Here is a 17,225-nt window from a genome sequence, read left to right on the forward strand (position 1 = left end):
GACCACATTGGAGTTCATCTCCAATGAGAAACCACTGCTGCCATGCCTTGAACAACAAAAAGTTCCTTGTGCCAGCAGCTTTTTGTTTTCATGGTAAATCTCTGGTTTCTTTTCTAAAGTTTAGGTACTAAAACGAAGAACTTCTTGGTTAGGGTTTGGACAAAATATCATGCTCTGGTCTTTTTATACAACATTAAAACAACTGTATGTTCCCCACAGAGCATCACTATTGATGAGATTGAAGAGACATCTTTTGACTAAAAGATTTTCATGTTATAAGTATCTGTGGCAGAAAAATGCAGAGATGACACATATCCCAGATTTTTGGAGAGGTAGCATGGCAACACTTTCTCTAGTAACTGGACTGCATCAAGACATTCTGAATTGCTCATTAAAAAGCAATACACATGCAAAACAGGTAGACACTGAGGCCCCATCCACACGTAGCCGGGTATCTGCTAAAACGAATATATTTTTCTACGTTTGGACCTGTCATCCACATGAAAACGCATAAAAACGCATCGTAAACGAATGTTTTTAAAAACTCCGGGCAAAGTGAAGATTTTTGAAAACTCCGTTTTGGCCGTTTTGCGTTTTCAAACGTCACAATATGCGCCAAAACAACAACAAATCTGCTTTAAAGTCTAAAGTGCGACCTTTGCTAACTGAAGAAGCATGGATGCCTTGAGAACTGTGGTGGTTATTATTGTGCAGGCGCTGTTTACTGCCTTGATTTTACACGCCCAAGTCGTACTCCCAGAGGAATGGCGTGACAATTTTCGCATGTCCCGGTCCTCACTCCTGTCGCTGTCGGAATTATTACGTCCTCATATCGAGGGGCAGTCCACTGTCATGCACCTGTCAGTGTGCTCAAAAAAGTTGCGTGCACACTTTATTATTTAGCTGACGAGGGCAGATTGCGCAAAACAGCAAATGCATTCGGGTTGTCAAGACAGGTGAAAACGCAGATGTTCGGTTATGTGTGGAAGGTGTTTTTTCGAAAACGAGGTAATGTGGATACAAATTATTTTATAAATGGAGGGGGGGAAATATTCGGTTTTAAAAATACCCGGCTACGTGTGTACATAGCCTGAGATGCACTGGATGTCTGTGGAGAATTTGAAAGATTTTAATTTTAAAAATCCAATGTACTGTAGGAGCAACCTAACAATCATTTCCCATCTCTGTTCTAATTCTTTGTTGAGTGTTTTGTCGATAACGTCTCAGAAAATGTACCATTCTCCAGATTAATGGTTTTGTTCTACTTATCTACTGAAATATGTAGAGATTGAAGTTACTCTGTGTAAATTACAAAAGCTTTAAGAGGCTTGAAACAGCCAATGCTTAGCTTTTATTCTTGATCGATGGCATAGAAAATTGCTAATCAACATTTTTGTCAGTTAAAGTTCTGTACGTAAAGAAAAATGATAGGACAAAGTTTTTAGGTAAGTTCACCCCTGCTCTATGTCACTGTAAACTAAACTAATAAATAATCTCCAACAAACAAAAATCACCAAACAACCATGCTGGCATTTCACTGCCATCTCTGGCAAACACTGTATGCTTTAAGAGAGGAGATCCAAGAAGCAGGCACCCCCTGCCACCAACACCAAAGCAGGATCTGAAGGAAAGCTAATTGGACTCATGCAAATGTGTCTCTTCATGATGGGAGGGGGTATAACCATGGCTCCATGCATTTCATCTTTCCCAGTTATGCTTGTGGTTGTGGTAGTTTGAAGTGGAACATACATCCACCCCCATTTCCACTCCCTCTTCCTTTTCATTTCCCCCTCACAGCTTACACCCAACCCCCCTCCATATTGTGACAATACCCAATTACAGGCGCAGGAATGCCAGGAGAAATGTGTGGCCTGAAGCATGTAGGATTTTATATCAGACTCCACACCGACATGATAGTATCAACATGGGTGGGGAAGCTATGAAAACAATCCTCTGGTTCACCTCGCTTGTATTTTTGGAGCTCATCCTTGACAGCCATGGTGGCAGCTAGTAGTATCAAACTCCCACAAGTGAACAATGAAAACAATCAAGCTGAGACATAGAAGTTCAGGCTGTTTACAAGGAGGGGAAATAAAAGTGCACAGGCCAAATGTGGACCAAGTGTACAACTCAAGCTGAATACAATGACAGTGGATCCCAACTAGTCTGTAGTGAGTTTATAGTGAAGCTGAAAGTATCTCTCTGGCCAACTAAGCAGCTAACTAGTCCCCTGCTGTGGCCCAGCTGCTGAATGTGATAGTACAGTAATGCTTTAGTAACATGGCAGAGCCTTTTATTTATTTCCTGTTGTAGTGCAGCCAAGTCGGCCAGGCATCACGAATGGCTTAGAGCACTGTGTCCAAGTGTGAGATTTGCTTTAAAACGCCACGTCGGACACAACAGGCTGAACATCTGCCTCAGTAAAAGCCACTGCAATGGATATTTTCAGGTTAAAATTGAAAAAAAAATTAAAAATAAAACAATACCTGAAGTCCTGTTATGTACTGTCCGTCTCCTTATGTTGAACTAGTTCATCCCAAGCAACTATAAAAGAGTGAAAATGACAGTGTCCTAGTGTGTTCAGAGCGGAGGGCGTTTTCCCTCTCCGGGGACGACAGATCTGATGATCACATCTTTTCCTGTCTCTGTGTTGATCCCTCTCTCTGCAGCAAACAGAGTATATATATTTTTTCAGTCTCCAATATCCTCCATGTGTCACACTCCACTACCCAACAAGGTCGATAACTGGACTTAATACTCTATGTACAGTCAGGAGTGTAATTTCATGCAACAAAAAAAAAAGGAGGAAGCAAATTAAAGATGAATTCTATATGTATAATACCCCAAACATCTCTAATAAGGACTTGTATTAGTATAACTAATAAAGAAGCATGCCACATAGATTTAGAACCACAACAAAAAAATGTACAACCAAAGGAGGAGTGGTGTAATGATACAAAACAACAACTGGGGCACACACATGTGGCTATACCCAATGGTGTGTATTTTCCCTTCTGGGGAGGAAGAAGTCTGAAACAAGTCAGAGTTTAGCAGTGATGAAATAAACGTTTGTGTGAAGAGCTGCCCACTTACAAGGCTGGACCTACAAAGACACACATTGTGATATTCACCCCTGGACACATCATTATTAGGATTACACTGATCTAAAACCTCCTTTCTCGTTTAGAGAGCAGCAGAGAAAACACTGTTCTTTTCCCCGATGACCGTCTCTGACCTGCTCATTGTTATCCAACACACAACTGTCGCACCGTACAAAGTGCCACTAAACTTGGAGACCAAGACAGTGAGTGGGCGGGTGTTGGAGGAACTAGGCTGTTAGCACTTTCTCAATTATCATCACCATATGTAGCCAGCACTCCATCTCCAAGACTTGTGAAGTTGTTAACTGCTCCTGAGCAAAGAAGCACCACTTCCTTTGCATACTTGTTTGAGGTTTTGGAATCAGATGTGCTTTTTTTTTATATATATATATATATATATATAAACGGTTAGATTATTATTGTAATGGATTGTTTTTGTCTTTTTTTGTTGCACCAGATTGAAACAATAAGCAAGAGAATCACAAAATGTATTTATTCATATTTTTTCAAGTAAAATTCAAGAAGATAATATTATCATCCCCAGGCCAGAAATGCTTAAGAAACCTTTAAATAACGGAATGCAAAAATTGGATTTTGCATTATTGATATATTTTGGCAAAGTTTTCACTCATTTAGACAATATCTAATAAACAGTTTACAAGTAAAGCTGAAAATATTCCTACTGCACTCCATTTCTATCCTGCTACTAATATCACTGATGGCGTCAAAGCAGCAGATGATAAGCAAATGCCCCATCACTGTAAGCGAAGAGTGTGGATCTGGCATATCTCTGGGTGAGCACAAAAAGGCTTTGGCAGTGTTTCGGGGAGTGTTATTGTCAACAATGCGCTTTCCCAGTGGGAAAACATATTGTATGACCAACTGCTGTGATGGAAATCAAAATATGGTGCAGCACAGTTTTGTTTATTTGCATGAAAACCTTGGACATTACAAAGAGAAAGCATGCACATGAAGTCATGAGCCGTTTTAATTAGTAGCACTGCTGCAAAGTCTAAGTGTTTCACGGCGCATATAGAATCGATCTCCATAGTTGAAGGTCAGTGTGACACTGTCAGTGCCACATGTATTTTCTTACATGCATGAATCAGTCCAATCTTCCAAGAGCACCAGCACTGTAATAATCTCCACTCCAATTTATTATTGATGACTCCTATTCGTGATTTATTCTCTCATGGAAAATATATGTCATATGTGCTATAAACTGGCTAGAGTTGTAAAACAAGACATCGAACTTGTTTGACGGGCATAATAATGTTGTTAATCAAATGGTAAGGACTTCTCAGTTCTGAGATATCAGGATATCACTGACAGTTGATACCTGGAACAATATCTTTGATCAGAATTCTAACAATAGACTGCCCTGTTCATCAAGCTGTGTCACTGCAGTAACTGTGAGACAAAACAAGTGAATACGTTCTGTAGCAGCTAGATCTTTGAGCAACATTAGTTGTGCCATTACCAATTAATGTCATTAATTCACCGCGGAACATGAATGTTCATTCGAACATTCTCCAGTGTGGACTAAAGTGGCAGACCATGTCCCACACCAGCTGACTGGTATGCATGTGTATCTGTTGGAACCACTTCCTTTTCTTTTGTCTGCCTTTACTGCTATTAGCTCCTAAACATTTACAGCGGCATGATAAAACAACATATTCCCTCTTATTATTGGCCAAGTTTGCCTCACTGTCATAAACATGAGACTTTCCAGCGTGTCCCTCCATCTCCATGGTTTTAGCTTAACCTCTGTTTTCATTTCACAGAAACAGCTGTGCAATTCCACAGCACGACAGCAGCTGAAAGGACATCCTAACATAGTGACAGGAGCTCAGCAAGAAGCATGTTCGAGGTCCAATCATCCAATTATGTTTTCAGCATGCTGCACGATCCACACTGCCTTTAACTGTGGTTTCTATCATCCAGGACAGCTCGGATTATCACCCCATACATTAGTGCTTTACGGTGCTTGCCTGCGACATATATATCTGCATGCAGGGCATGTCAGCTAATCCCTGTTTGTGGGCTCACTGCCGCATCCAACTGCATTCACTTACGCACAACCATCACAGCCTCAACACAGCAAAGCTTCCCAAAGAGTCAGAAGTCAAAAGGTGCTTATGACGAAAGAGGTCTGGCCTCTCCTTCCACACCACTTTTTCAAAATATAAAGTGACAACCTGGATATCGAAATGATTGTAGATTCTCATCTGTATATTTGTAATTACTCCAAGAAGCAGGAGCACCAACACTAAAAGAAACTACTGAGCAGAAGTTGAATGAATGAAATAACAGTATGACCATAAATGACTGCTTGTGTGTTAAAATGGTTTATCTGAATTTATCTTTCTCAAGTGTTTAAATAGAATAAGCAGTTCTTTTGAATCCTCCTTTTGTACTTGTGTGAAAACGTTAACGGGGTGTTTCCACAGCCTTCAAACTCCACCAGACTGCTGAAAATACAATGAAAATATTGAAGGGCTGACATGACGATCACACACAACTCCCTTTGCAGCAGCCTTGAAAGAATGAATAGGAAATGGGCTGCTTTAGTAAGCATCCATTATTCATTAAGCACAGTACTCCTCCATATCAACAACCTTTGTAGTGACACAGCCAAACCATTATTTCCTCTTTCACTCACTATTTAAATCACTTTTTTTTCTCTCTCAATGGTTACACCCAGCTTTTACGTTATCGCCATATGATCAGTGTCCAAAGTGTATGAACTGTAAAACATCCAACAAGCACTAAGCCCAGTGGATTTAATGTCAGACTGCTAAAAGAATATGACCCAACATTAATGCCTCAGCAGAGAGATGAGGGGCAGCAGCAGAGCATTTAGAGAGGGGCCACAGAGAAGTTATTGCACAGAGTACAGCTATCTGACAACACATGCACAGGCTGATAAGTCACAAGACAGTTCGAGACCTTGATGCATCTCCCGTCTGGCTTCAGAGTTTATTGTGCTGCAAAAATGACTGGAAAGTAACTCTTCTGCACTGAGCGCTTCTGTTAAAAAACATTTCCAAGCAAGAAAGATTTCAAATAATTTGCATCAACTTTTAACTGCACAGACGCGATACATCATCATTAACATCAGTCTATGTATGGGTGTGACGTGCCATGTGCATATTTTTTCCACAGAAGACCAATATTTGTTTTTTTGCCATTCACTGCAATTAAATAAAGTCGACTGAAACATGTTTTAAGCCAAAGCCGGACATGTTTGCTTTCACTTCAGTTAAATAAGTCCAAAAAGCAAATTAAGTTAATCTCTTCTGGACTACATCCTGCTTTTCTCTGAGCAGGTCACCAGATTAGGTTTTCATATTTCAACCCACATTACAACAATACACGCTGCTGCACAACATGCTTGAATGATTTAAGCACTGGCTCAGTGTCCCAAAACTTGTCCTGTAATAGCTTTCTTGTGTTCTTTGTAATGCGCTCATGTAGCAACTGACAGACACACAATAGAAAAACTATGCGTTGCCTGGAGTGGGTATGCCCGTATTACAACTTGCGGAGTGACATCATTCCGTATGTCCCCAGGCTACATTCTTTTATTCACAACATACAGGCTGAGCTTTTGGTTTCAATCTGCTACAAACTCTGAGGGGGCCACATGACAATGACATAACAGAAAAAATATTTCTGTTGCTTAAAACTGTTTCATCTTAGGGAAACTTCTGACACTTTCCCCCCTGCAGGCCTCCATGTAAAGTAAAACCGCTCTTTGTCTGAGAGGCTTACAATCCAGGTCCACATTAAGGGCATAACCTGTAATTAGGCATCTTGGTCGCAAGTATTTTCTTCCCATCCGTCAAAAATGGTGGCTAACAGCAATTACTTACACTGAAATTATTTGCACAACTTTCTTGATAAATTAGTTAATCAACTGGTCTAAAACTAAGGTAACTAAATCAAATGTCTTAACATTTTTGCTTGAAAGCTGACTTGCCATCCGTCAATCTAGCCATCCTTTACCAGTTATCCGAGACCAAGTTGCAGGGTCAGCGGTCTAAGGAAAGATCCCCTCGACTTCCTCTACTCAGCCACTTCCTCCATTTCTTCCAAGGGAATACAGAAGCATTCCCAAGCCAGCTGAGAGACACAATCTTTGTGCTTTCATTGCAAACATCATGGTAGAGATATGTTATGCGAGATAGATGGAAGGCTATAAGACGATTTTGAAATGATGTGTTGAATTAACTTTCAGTACATCCAAAAATACTGTCTCTTTCATGTTTCATGTGCTTGACCCTCCTGATTTTCCAGGCAAGCAATGCATCCTTTTAATTTAAACAGATAGTGTTTCATCTGAAAGACGAAAAACTTTGATCTAGCTTTGTCCAGCTGTTTCACTGCATCGGTGACCCAGCTGAGTCTTAAACGCAGTTAAGAGTAAACAAATCTGCCCAACTTCAATTTTTGCATAAAGTCAAGTTCACCAGTTTTAAGCACTCAGATGTTTTGGGTTCAATGACTGCCTCATATTCAGACTAAAGCATGTCAACCACAACAACCTTCCAGCCAGAGTCTTAAAGAACTGTCTTCAGCTACAAGAAGAATAAATAATCCTGCAACAGATGGCATGGAATCTTACAGAGCCCCGATTTCAGCATCGTAGAGTTATTTTGGGATTACATGAACAGACAAAACGCAACAAGACATGACAAATCCACAAGGTCTCCAAGATGTTTGTTAGATCAAACCTCCAGAGAACCTTGAAAAGCGAGAGTTGTATAAGTTGTAGCGTGAGTGTATTAGTGTTCATTTAAAAGCCAAAGGTCACACCAAAATCTACTCATTACACTTTATATTAAGCTAATCAATAGGAAAAAAACTTTTACAGTAAGTCTTTCGCTTGCTTTTCAGTACTGCAGGCCCAGGGTGTACCAGATCACACGGTGAGGAGGGACCCGTGCGAGAAAGAGAAATTGGGCAGGTACTGTTGCAGTTTGCACAGCTGTACATGGTCACTGTGGTCACCTTGTGTTTAATAAAGCCTCATCTGATGACGCACCCTTTGTGTGTTACTGAGCTCTCATCTCACTTTGTGGCTTCAGGGCTTTCTGGAGAAAGCAAATACACCTCTACAATACCCTGCTTCTGCTTACCAGGGTTTTGTTTGGACTGTTACATGTTTTCAATTACAGTTCACATTTTTTAACCTATGTAAATAGAATATCCGATCTAACACAATTTGTACGCCGCCCTATACCAACCTCTCCCCACTCACTTGGAATTTATGTAAAACTTAGTACTGCAATTGCCTTATTAAGTGAGGGTTAACTCTTCTTCTGCTTTCTACAGGACTTAAAATATCCTCTATCAATATTATATTATTTAAACATGATGCCAAAATCTAAAGACAGACTGCAGGGTTTGCCTTCTGCAGCATTAGCCGCAAGCACAAACAAGCCTCTGGTTGCAACATACTGCAGCTTAATGTGCTTTAGCAAGCTACCACCAAGGCAAGCCAAAATAAAAGCAGAAAAAAAAAACAGGTTGAATACAAATGCTGTTTTCTTAAAAAAGAATATCTTACAATAACACTTTCCACAAGTAATTCATGAGCCTGTCTTCAACTTGTGCCAAAACCCTTTCTGCTGGCAAATGACTGACGAGTTCTGGGTCGGGCCGAGCTCATCCCTAAATATTGCAACTTTACACAAATCTGTTTTTTTTTTTTCCCTACGCCTGTTTGAGAAAAAAGCATTTGCTTGAAAAACCATCAAGCTGAGTGTAGTTCATGTGCTGGTGGCTTCAGAGAGAGCACAGCACAGTGTGTCGTCAAAGTTTGAATCCAAGTGTTTCCAGGACTTATGGCAGATAGACGGAGGGTGGAAAAGCTATGAAATGAACTAAAAGGCTGTCAAAATTACCTTTTTATCCAGCAAGCTGTTAGAGGCTCCAGGTACACACAACTCGTTCATCCCCACCTCACTGTGGATTTCATTAATCACCACATGCTGCATGTTCGTTTTGCACAGCACACCCACACTTAATCAGCAGGCTCACACAAGCTTTCCAATGTACCATTTCACAGTTCACAACAGAAAAAAAGAGAAAAAAAAAATGGGGAAGAACATCTTGAAATTGTTAAGCTGCCATTAAAAGTGGGGTGATAATAGCTTCTGCAGTTAGAAACCGGTAGCATTTTATTAAGAGATTTAAAAAAAAATAAGTAGTATAAGCAACCTTCACACCCTTATTTCCGCCCACCCACTGAAACATTTTATTGCAGCTACATCATGTTTTTTTTTTTTTCCAGTGAGTTCAAAGACTGAAACTCCTATAGAGTAAAATATTGCTAGTTGGAAGATGAGAGACAGATTGATCCTCCAACAGCTCTCAGCAGTCAAATGTTATGTCTTCCTAAAACCTCACGCAGCCTCATTTGTCTGGAGAAATACAGTTTATTTGTTTAGTTCAATAGCTTTTACCAAAGAAAAAGCAATACTTGCAAAGGTCTAACTGAAACTGAGGTTAAATTCACAATGAAGTAACAAAGACAGTCAAGACAGAGGAGAAGGTAAAGAGATTAAAATCAGACAGGTTTAATCAATATGAAACTGAAAGCACTGCATTAAATAAAACCTTGTTTAAGACAATATCCCTGGTTTCTCATGTAAGTGGGACTGACAATGAAACACAATTAATAGTTAATTTTCTGCTAAAGTCTAGCAGCTGGCTTGAGTCAATAAAAATCCAGTCGAACCTTGCTCACTTGGCAAGTTTGACGTTTTTTCTGAGTAAGAGAATTCAGGTCTCTGGCTCTGAGGGGGCTTTCTTGCAATGATGTCTTATTTCAAGAAATGATGCTAGTTAATCTCATCCAATTAAAAAAAAAGCACGCCTTCTTTACTTATGTGCTCATTTTGGAGGCAGCCTTGCTCAAACTGCAGTAATTGGTCCTGTCAGTTTGACTAACAGAGTCATTAAAAGTAATTTAACAGCATTTCATTGCCCGGCCATGTGTTGCTCAAAACATAGCATTTAATCCAAAAAAATGCTAAATTAGGACCAAGCGAACCATTTGACAGCAAAAGTATGCTGGATTATTTTCTCTATTGAAGCCTGTTCAGGAGAGCGAATCATTATTGTCTGTGTTCATTTAGCCTTTTAATTCCATGGTCCAAGAGGAAAAATGTCAGACCAGCAGAGCATCATCCGTTCCCCGCTACAGGCAATCTGCAACCAGGATGCTGATCTGGTGCTGATCCTGACCTCTGACCTCCCCTGATAGATATCTAGCCTAAGGGGATTAATGTTATGTCTAGTGATTATTACATTGTGACTCAAGATTTGAAAAAAAATAAATTAAAAAAAATCCCCATACACGACATTTCGACCGAATACCGAAGAGGAGACAAATCTCATGACATAACTCAAAAACCTGACCGTCTTGGCAGATCCATCATGATATCTAAACACCAACAAAGCTGCGTTTCACCGACGTGTTGGAACTGGCTCAACTGCATTCCACCCAGAGAAGAATTCAGACACCAAATATGAAGAAATTAACTATATACTTCATGGTGATGGAGGCAGAAAAGAGACAGGACAGATACAAGAGGAGATCGAGACAGGGGAAAGGGACAAAAACTCCATACGCTTGATCCATTAACCCACTTTGACGCACCGGGTTGACTGAAGTCGCTGCAGGTTGTCAAAGCTCCAAAAACCAACGACAAGCAACGACGCCACTTTAACGATGAAAGCATTCACTGACAGATTAGAGAAGCGTGCGCACCTGAAATGGACGGTTCGTGTGAAAAATCAGCCACGCGTTGCTGTGCGTAACGGACAGGTAACACGGGGTGACTGGGATTTTTTTTTACGTTTCCCGCTTTCTTGATTAATGTCAAGGTGATAAAAAAAATAAACGATATGATTAGATAAAGTAAGATTACTCACCTTTATGGCTTCAGTACTGAGTCCTGAGCGCAGATTGTCTTGGAAAAGGCGAGCCGACGCTTCAGTGTTGCCGCCTGTCACCAGGAAGGAGGAGTTTGTGGTTACTCCAACAAAACCGAGCTGCCTGTCAAAAACCACACCGAAGCTCTCCCTTCGATGAGAGAGAGCCTCACTGTGGTCTGAAACGTTATTACAGCGTGAACATTTCCAGTTTGTCATACACTGTAGTTCACAGTAACTTATATTTCATTTATTCACTCCTGGGTTGAAGTTTAAGGTAAACACAAGGGACTTCAAATTTTCTTGAAGATAGGCATACAAATCTTTATAAATCAGTCTAAACTATTTTGTATTTATTTTGACCTAAATCATGCGGATATAAACATAATGTATAATTGAACAGAAAATGTATACATGTAAAAACTGTATCATTTGACGAAAGTATGAAGAATAGAAGAATAATTGGCAGTAATGAAACAATGAAATACATCAGGGATCAGACGCAGGGAAAAAGGTGACCAGATCTTATCCTTTTCCATTTGTATCTGTCATTAACAGGAACCAGGTGCTCCTGATGTTTTATAGCTCCATCGATGTTGGACAAATAGCACACCCCTCCTGTCTTGTCTTGTAAAAACAGATTAATTTTGTGGCATAAATCCCTGGAACCAACCAGGTGGGACATAGTGCACAGTGTTGTCTGTGATCGTTCTGGTTATTTATAGAAACATCTCTGTAAATGTTTACCTAAAATGTACAGTAATTAGGAGGGATATCAGTCCTCAAGTTTTCTCTGAAATGACGCCAGCCTCTGTCACGGCTTTAGTGTGTCACATCCTTGTGATTAGATGATCATTCCTCTTTCTTCATGTAACTTCTTTTTTTTTTTTTTAAGTGGGGTAAATCATTCATCTGCTTGAACTTTTATGGACAACAATATTGAGAACAGGACTTTGAGTCAAGGACCATAAACATACATCCCTCAAAGTGCAGTAGAACACCACATAACAGATTGAACTAGAGTTCTTCACTGAAATCAAATTGAGATATTTTAGTGTTAACTATTGGTGGTAGTTGAAGTCCTTAATCCACATTCAGACAAACAAAATTATTTTCTTTTGCAGTCTGAGAGCAGATATGACAAAGTCATCCTGTTTAGAAGAAACTGCTGTCCCTACTATGGCAACCATGGCCTTTTTTCCGTCAAACCAAAGGTCACAGTTATAAACAAGAGATTTTATGACCAGCAGTCCAGATTGCACTCCACCCAGAAGAGGTAACCTGAACAAGGAAATCTTCAGAGGATCACAAAGTCGCATATCTGTCTCTGAGACTTCATCGGTGCTTTAGGGAAGAAACGCTTGAATTTAGATTCAACTAGCAACTGGAATACAGCGATAATGCCATCCCTTACAAAAAGTCTCCATTTCTCTTCCAGTGCGTTGATTACTTCCGTATCTGTATGTGTGCTGGGGTTTGCCATATCAACGGATTGGGCTAAGATTGAAAGACCGTGTGCGATGGAGGGAAGTACCTTATTTAATGGAAGTGCAGCGATCACACTTGGGCTTTTCGATGGAATATTAATCAGATTGTCCTGTCCCAGTTTCGGAGCTAGTGCTGGCTTTGAAGGTAACTTAACATGGGCCAGTTTGTCCATACAGAAAAAGATTTTTAAAAAATTGAATATATATATATAAAGATGTACCTTCAGAGAATTTGAATTTGACAGGTTTTAAAAATATCTTTCTGTTAGCTTTACTGCCATCAAATAATGCTAAACACTGTTAAACAGCTGCATGTCTTTCAAAAAGACTCGGCTACAGTCTTGCTAAAGTCTCTGCTTAAGTCTCCAGTGTTACTGTGAGATATCAGAAGCATTGTGGAGTTGAGTGTTATTCTCAAGGATAATTCCTGCTGTCGACCTTCCCACTGGAAGACAGTCACTCTAAGCCGTGGCTTAACAAAAATATTTTTTGAACAAATGTGTCACTCTTCTACCTACTTCTTGACTATACAATACACGCAAGACGTGATATATGTAACTCCTGTTTGTGTTTGTGTGTATGTTTTGTGTAGTGATTCCTACTTTGAGAGAAAAGGGAACTACGCCTTTGGTCCTCCATATTTTGGTGGTGTGCCTGTTGGCCCTGTGTTTGCTGTTTTCTGCTGGCAGCATCCTCATCTCCCTCTACAACATTTTCAGTAACCCTTATGAGACCTACATGGGGCCTGTTGGAGTCTACACCTGCAGCTCTATCAGTGGTAAGTGACACCAACGTGAGATCATCCGGGATTAACAGAGGTGGAAAACATGAAACATGAATGTTCAGATGTAATTTCTGTCCCTCTCTTTAATGTGCAGCAGGACTAATGTCACTCTTTCTTCGCAGCATGCGCGTCTCTGGTGATCCTTATCATATTTGTGGTGAACGTCAGTGTGACCAACATTGCGGACGACCTGATTACTGTCATCATTCCGGACATTCAGATAGAGTTGGGGGACAAATCTATGCAGATGGGGGTTGGATATTACCTGGTCATTCCTTACCTGGTGTTAACTGTGTTTGCCATTGTCTTAGTCTACATGTATCAACACGTAGCCTACACACATAGACGAGAACAGGAGAGACCGACAGAGGATGCTCCCAAGGAAATCATGATGTATTAGTATCATACAAACAAAGAAGTCAGCTTTTGAGTGAAACTGCCAAATTGCTCAAGACTTTATGAGAAAAGATGAATGCACAAAGTGCAAAAATAGGTTTGTAAATAGGTTCGTAGCATTTTGTATTGAAATATTAGAAAAAAAAGGATTGATCATATCCCTTAAAACGTCCCAGTTCTATGTTGCAACATCATGAGCAACAGCTGAATCATTTCATGGTTTCAGTTAGATTTCAGAGGAAGTTCAGTCACATGAATTGATTTTGGTTTATGGCTTTTTGACATGAAATTACACTCTTCACAACCTATTTATTCTGTGTATGAATGTATGATGTGATATGTAATGTGATGATACAACGTAATAGTTCCTGGCTTGACGTTGTACAATTTTAGACAATCTTTTTCACAGCAGTCTAAAATCATCATAAAAACATGTTTCAAATCAACAGTTCTATTAGTTAATTCATTATTAATTCGGGGGCATTAGTATTTGTTATTTGTCTGAAAATGTGCCTTTCATCGAACAGTCTGCATACCACATGAATAAACCGATAAGATAAAGTTAAGACTTTTTTGTTTTAAAAGATGGGTTTCAACCACCATCTGTATTCTTGACATTTTGTCACAGATTTACTGAAATAAGAGGAAATATAACTTAGGAGTTATATTACTAGTTATATATATATCATTAGTTATATATTATATAACTCAGGAATTTATTTAAAAATTTGAAAGTGAAACTTCAAACAGGTGGGACAGGGGAAAGTGTAATTTGCTGTTCTCTGCTGCCCTCTATCTTTGACATGATGTAAATGCAAAGAGATGTCACAACATTTCAAGTTGATTTTTTTTTTTGAGGATTTTGTCAAATGCAAGACAGACTGGAAAATAGTTGTCATCAAACAGTGAAATCTCCATATTTCCCCAACTATCGCCAACTTCATTTTCCCTTTACCTCTCTTTGCAATTCATTACTAAACTGCTGAGACATCTCTGATTGGTAGTTAGCAGTTAGTTAGAGTTTTCAGCTAGTCTTCATTGCAGCATATATTGCATGTATGCAATTGTGTAAATATATAGTCCGACAACTAATTAAAGTAAAGCATGTTTCCTACTGTGAGAAGTCTTGGGGGCTCTGTTGTACTGTTGGGGGCATTTTGCTGGCATGGTTTAGGTCCACTTGTTATTTTAGAGAAAAGTCTCATTGTCACAACTTTTGTGTTCTTTCATGTCGTCACTTAATCACCTAATCCTATGAAGCAACATTTTTTTTCAACATATGGAGGCGGTATTATCCAGGATGTTAATGTAACAAGAGCCTGGTTGAACTCCTAGAGGAAATTTTGGACCTTATATCTTAGCACTTATTTCTTAGCACTTTCCACCAACATTATCAACATGGAACATCTTTACATATTAAACTCCATGTTGTAGTTAATTAATCACCAACAAAGGCAATATGAATGATTTTTGCCTACTTTCATGAATTCGAGACTCGTGGCAGAGGAAGTGTTTGAGTCGAGCCATTTAAACTCAAGTGATGTATCTCATCTCGGCTGGATCCCATTGCAAAAGCCTTGATGAGAGATAAAGATCTATTACAGACATGTTTAATCCGTTTCAAAGGTTTAAACACTGCTGACAAATACAGTGATGGGAACAAAGCCTGTTGATTCTGTGGAGGCTCACACAGATCTTGCTGAGAGTTGCCCTCTATTGTCTTGTGGATCTTCAGACACGTTCACAGCTGTGATTCACATGACTGTGTTGACATTAGAGCAAGGCCCAAGTGTCCTGTTACCTTTTCCCGTGTCCCATCACTCAGGGCCTAAAGTCTGTTTGGACATGCCCTTTGCAGCACCTCTCAGCCTTGCAACGCCTTCTACCTGCCTTCAAACGAACCACTCTTCCTTCAAGTTTCACACTTCAAGGGATCTGTGGAAGGATGCAGCAATTTGCTTTGTTGTCGTCAGCACAAATATGTATTAGATTTCTGGGAATGCCTGCTTTCTACAACGAATCAAAGACATTTTTGGCCTGTTAGAAGAGAATAGAGAATCCAGTGTGTCTTCTGGGCTTATTCAGAGTCAAGCTTTATTGGTTTGTCTGAAGACCCAATATATTCATATGTTGGCATGAATTCTATCACCAGATGACTCCTGTAAAAATTCTCACCTTGTGGGATGATGCTGCCTGATGTAATCCACAGATGAGACGCAGCATGAAGCTGGGAGAGACTGTATTCTCCAGAGTGAGCCACTTTATAGCACTTTTCAGGGCTTTAACTCACTTGCTGTGAAATTGACAGTGCTGATTTTTCAGCTTTTAGAAACCCTTTTCTTTATATCTGTCCTCCTGAAATGAATCAATAACTCAAAATGACCCCAGTTGGTACGACAGGCTAAAGAACTAAATATCAAAACTGCTCCTTGCTGTTACAGTTATTTAGCACATATTTACAGTATGTATCATAACTTGTCACAGTTAAACCATAAGAAATTGAAAGCAGAATTAAGGTCAATTCAACATGATGCAGGATTCTCCAGTTCTGAACAAGAACCTTTAAAGCAGGTTCCAGAGGAGAAATTTAACTGTATCTATCACCAATCTTCGTCTGTGTGCACTGAGGTGTGGGGTGGTCAGATTGCTCCCTTTTTCCATTTGCTGTTCAAACATCCATAGAATAAAATCAGAGAGGGGCAGTAACCTCTTCCTCTCTGCATACTCTCACTGGGATGGATAAACCCGGCATTATGCAGGAGCCTTAAGCCTTGACCACTCATTGTGGGTGATAGGATTAAAGTGGAAACTTTTGTACCTGTGAAACATTATCCTTCCAGGTCCCGCATCACAGAGGTCTGTGAAACAGACACCTGCAGCTGCAGGGCAGCGGGGGCGCACACTCAGCCACGTATAGTGAGCTATGGTGGTGCAGTGGATCGGGGAGGGGGGCCTGGTTCATCTGTGGGTGTATACATGTAAGGGAGCTTTAAAACACCTGTTTTAACATTTACAGAAAAATACTTTCATGACACTTATGAATGCACAGTTGCAATGTTGTAAATAGAACATTTGAACAAAATTGATAATCAACACAGTCAGAAAAAATGTGTCCTTGTGAAACTAACGAAGCTTGTCTACATGAAAACTTCAGCTATGCTTCAAAATGTCCTTATCTAATGTTTTTTTTTAATTGTTGCAACAGTGCAACCTTTCCCCTCTACGTGGCAACAAGATGTGTGTGTGTCCCTCAAGGTGTGTCTCTTTGCGTCAATTGTTCCACATTTATGGCATCGCCCCTCCTTTGCTTGACGTCTGCATGGTCTGTGTCTCAGCTGTTCCGAAGCAAATCACATGCGAACAATTTGACACAGGATCATCACACACCTACAAACTTATATAGTTACATATATTTAGGATAATCCTTCACTGAAAAATAACTGCATACAGTAGTATTTTTATGACTTTTCATTTATTATTCACATTCTTCATGTTAATCTATGGTGCTTTTCT

At 39.8% G+C, this 17,225-nt stretch overlaps 2 protein-coding genes across 4 annotated transcripts in view; one reads left to right on the plus strand and one right to left on the minus strand.

The window, feature by feature from the left end:
* The window catches only part of ptprea (protein tyrosine phosphatase receptor type Ea), a 66,295-nt gene extending 55,159 nt beyond the window's left edge, over positions 1–11,136 (minus strand). The window contains exons 1-2 of one of the 3 annotated variants that reach the window (XM_075456786.1): positions 11,046–11,117; positions 2,487–2,663 (exon numbers count right to left, since the gene is read on the minus strand). The gene's annotated coding sequence lies outside the window, so the exon portion shown is untranslated. Of the gene's footprint in view, positions 1–2,486; positions 2,664–10,770; positions 10,794–11,045 lie in introns of those variants that run through there. The other 2 variants (XM_075456785.1, XM_075456787.1) reach the window with 2 other exon arrangements.
* Positions 11,137–12,445: 1,309 nt separating this feature from the next.
* On the plus strand, positions 12,446–14,030 carry clrn3 (clarin 3). Its single transcript, XM_075457936.1, has 3 exons — positions 12,446–12,677; positions 13,125–13,310; positions 13,439–14,030. Exons 1-3 carry the CDS (start codon positions 12,446–12,448, stop codon positions 13,714–13,716), a joined length of 696 nt encoding a protein of 231 aa, XP_075314051.1. The 3' UTR covers positions 13,717–14,030.
* The last annotated feature ends 3,195 nt before the right edge of the window (positions 14,031–17,225 follow it).

The sequence above is a fragment of the Odontesthes bonariensis genome, chromosome 23 (assembly GCF_027942865.1).
Source record: "Odontesthes bonariensis isolate fOdoBon6 chromosome 23, fOdoBon6.hap1, whole genome shotgun sequence".
In the NCBI taxonomy this organism is placed as follows: domain Eukaryota; kingdom Metazoa; phylum Chordata; class Actinopteri; order Atheriniformes; family Atherinopsidae; genus Odontesthes; species Odontesthes bonariensis.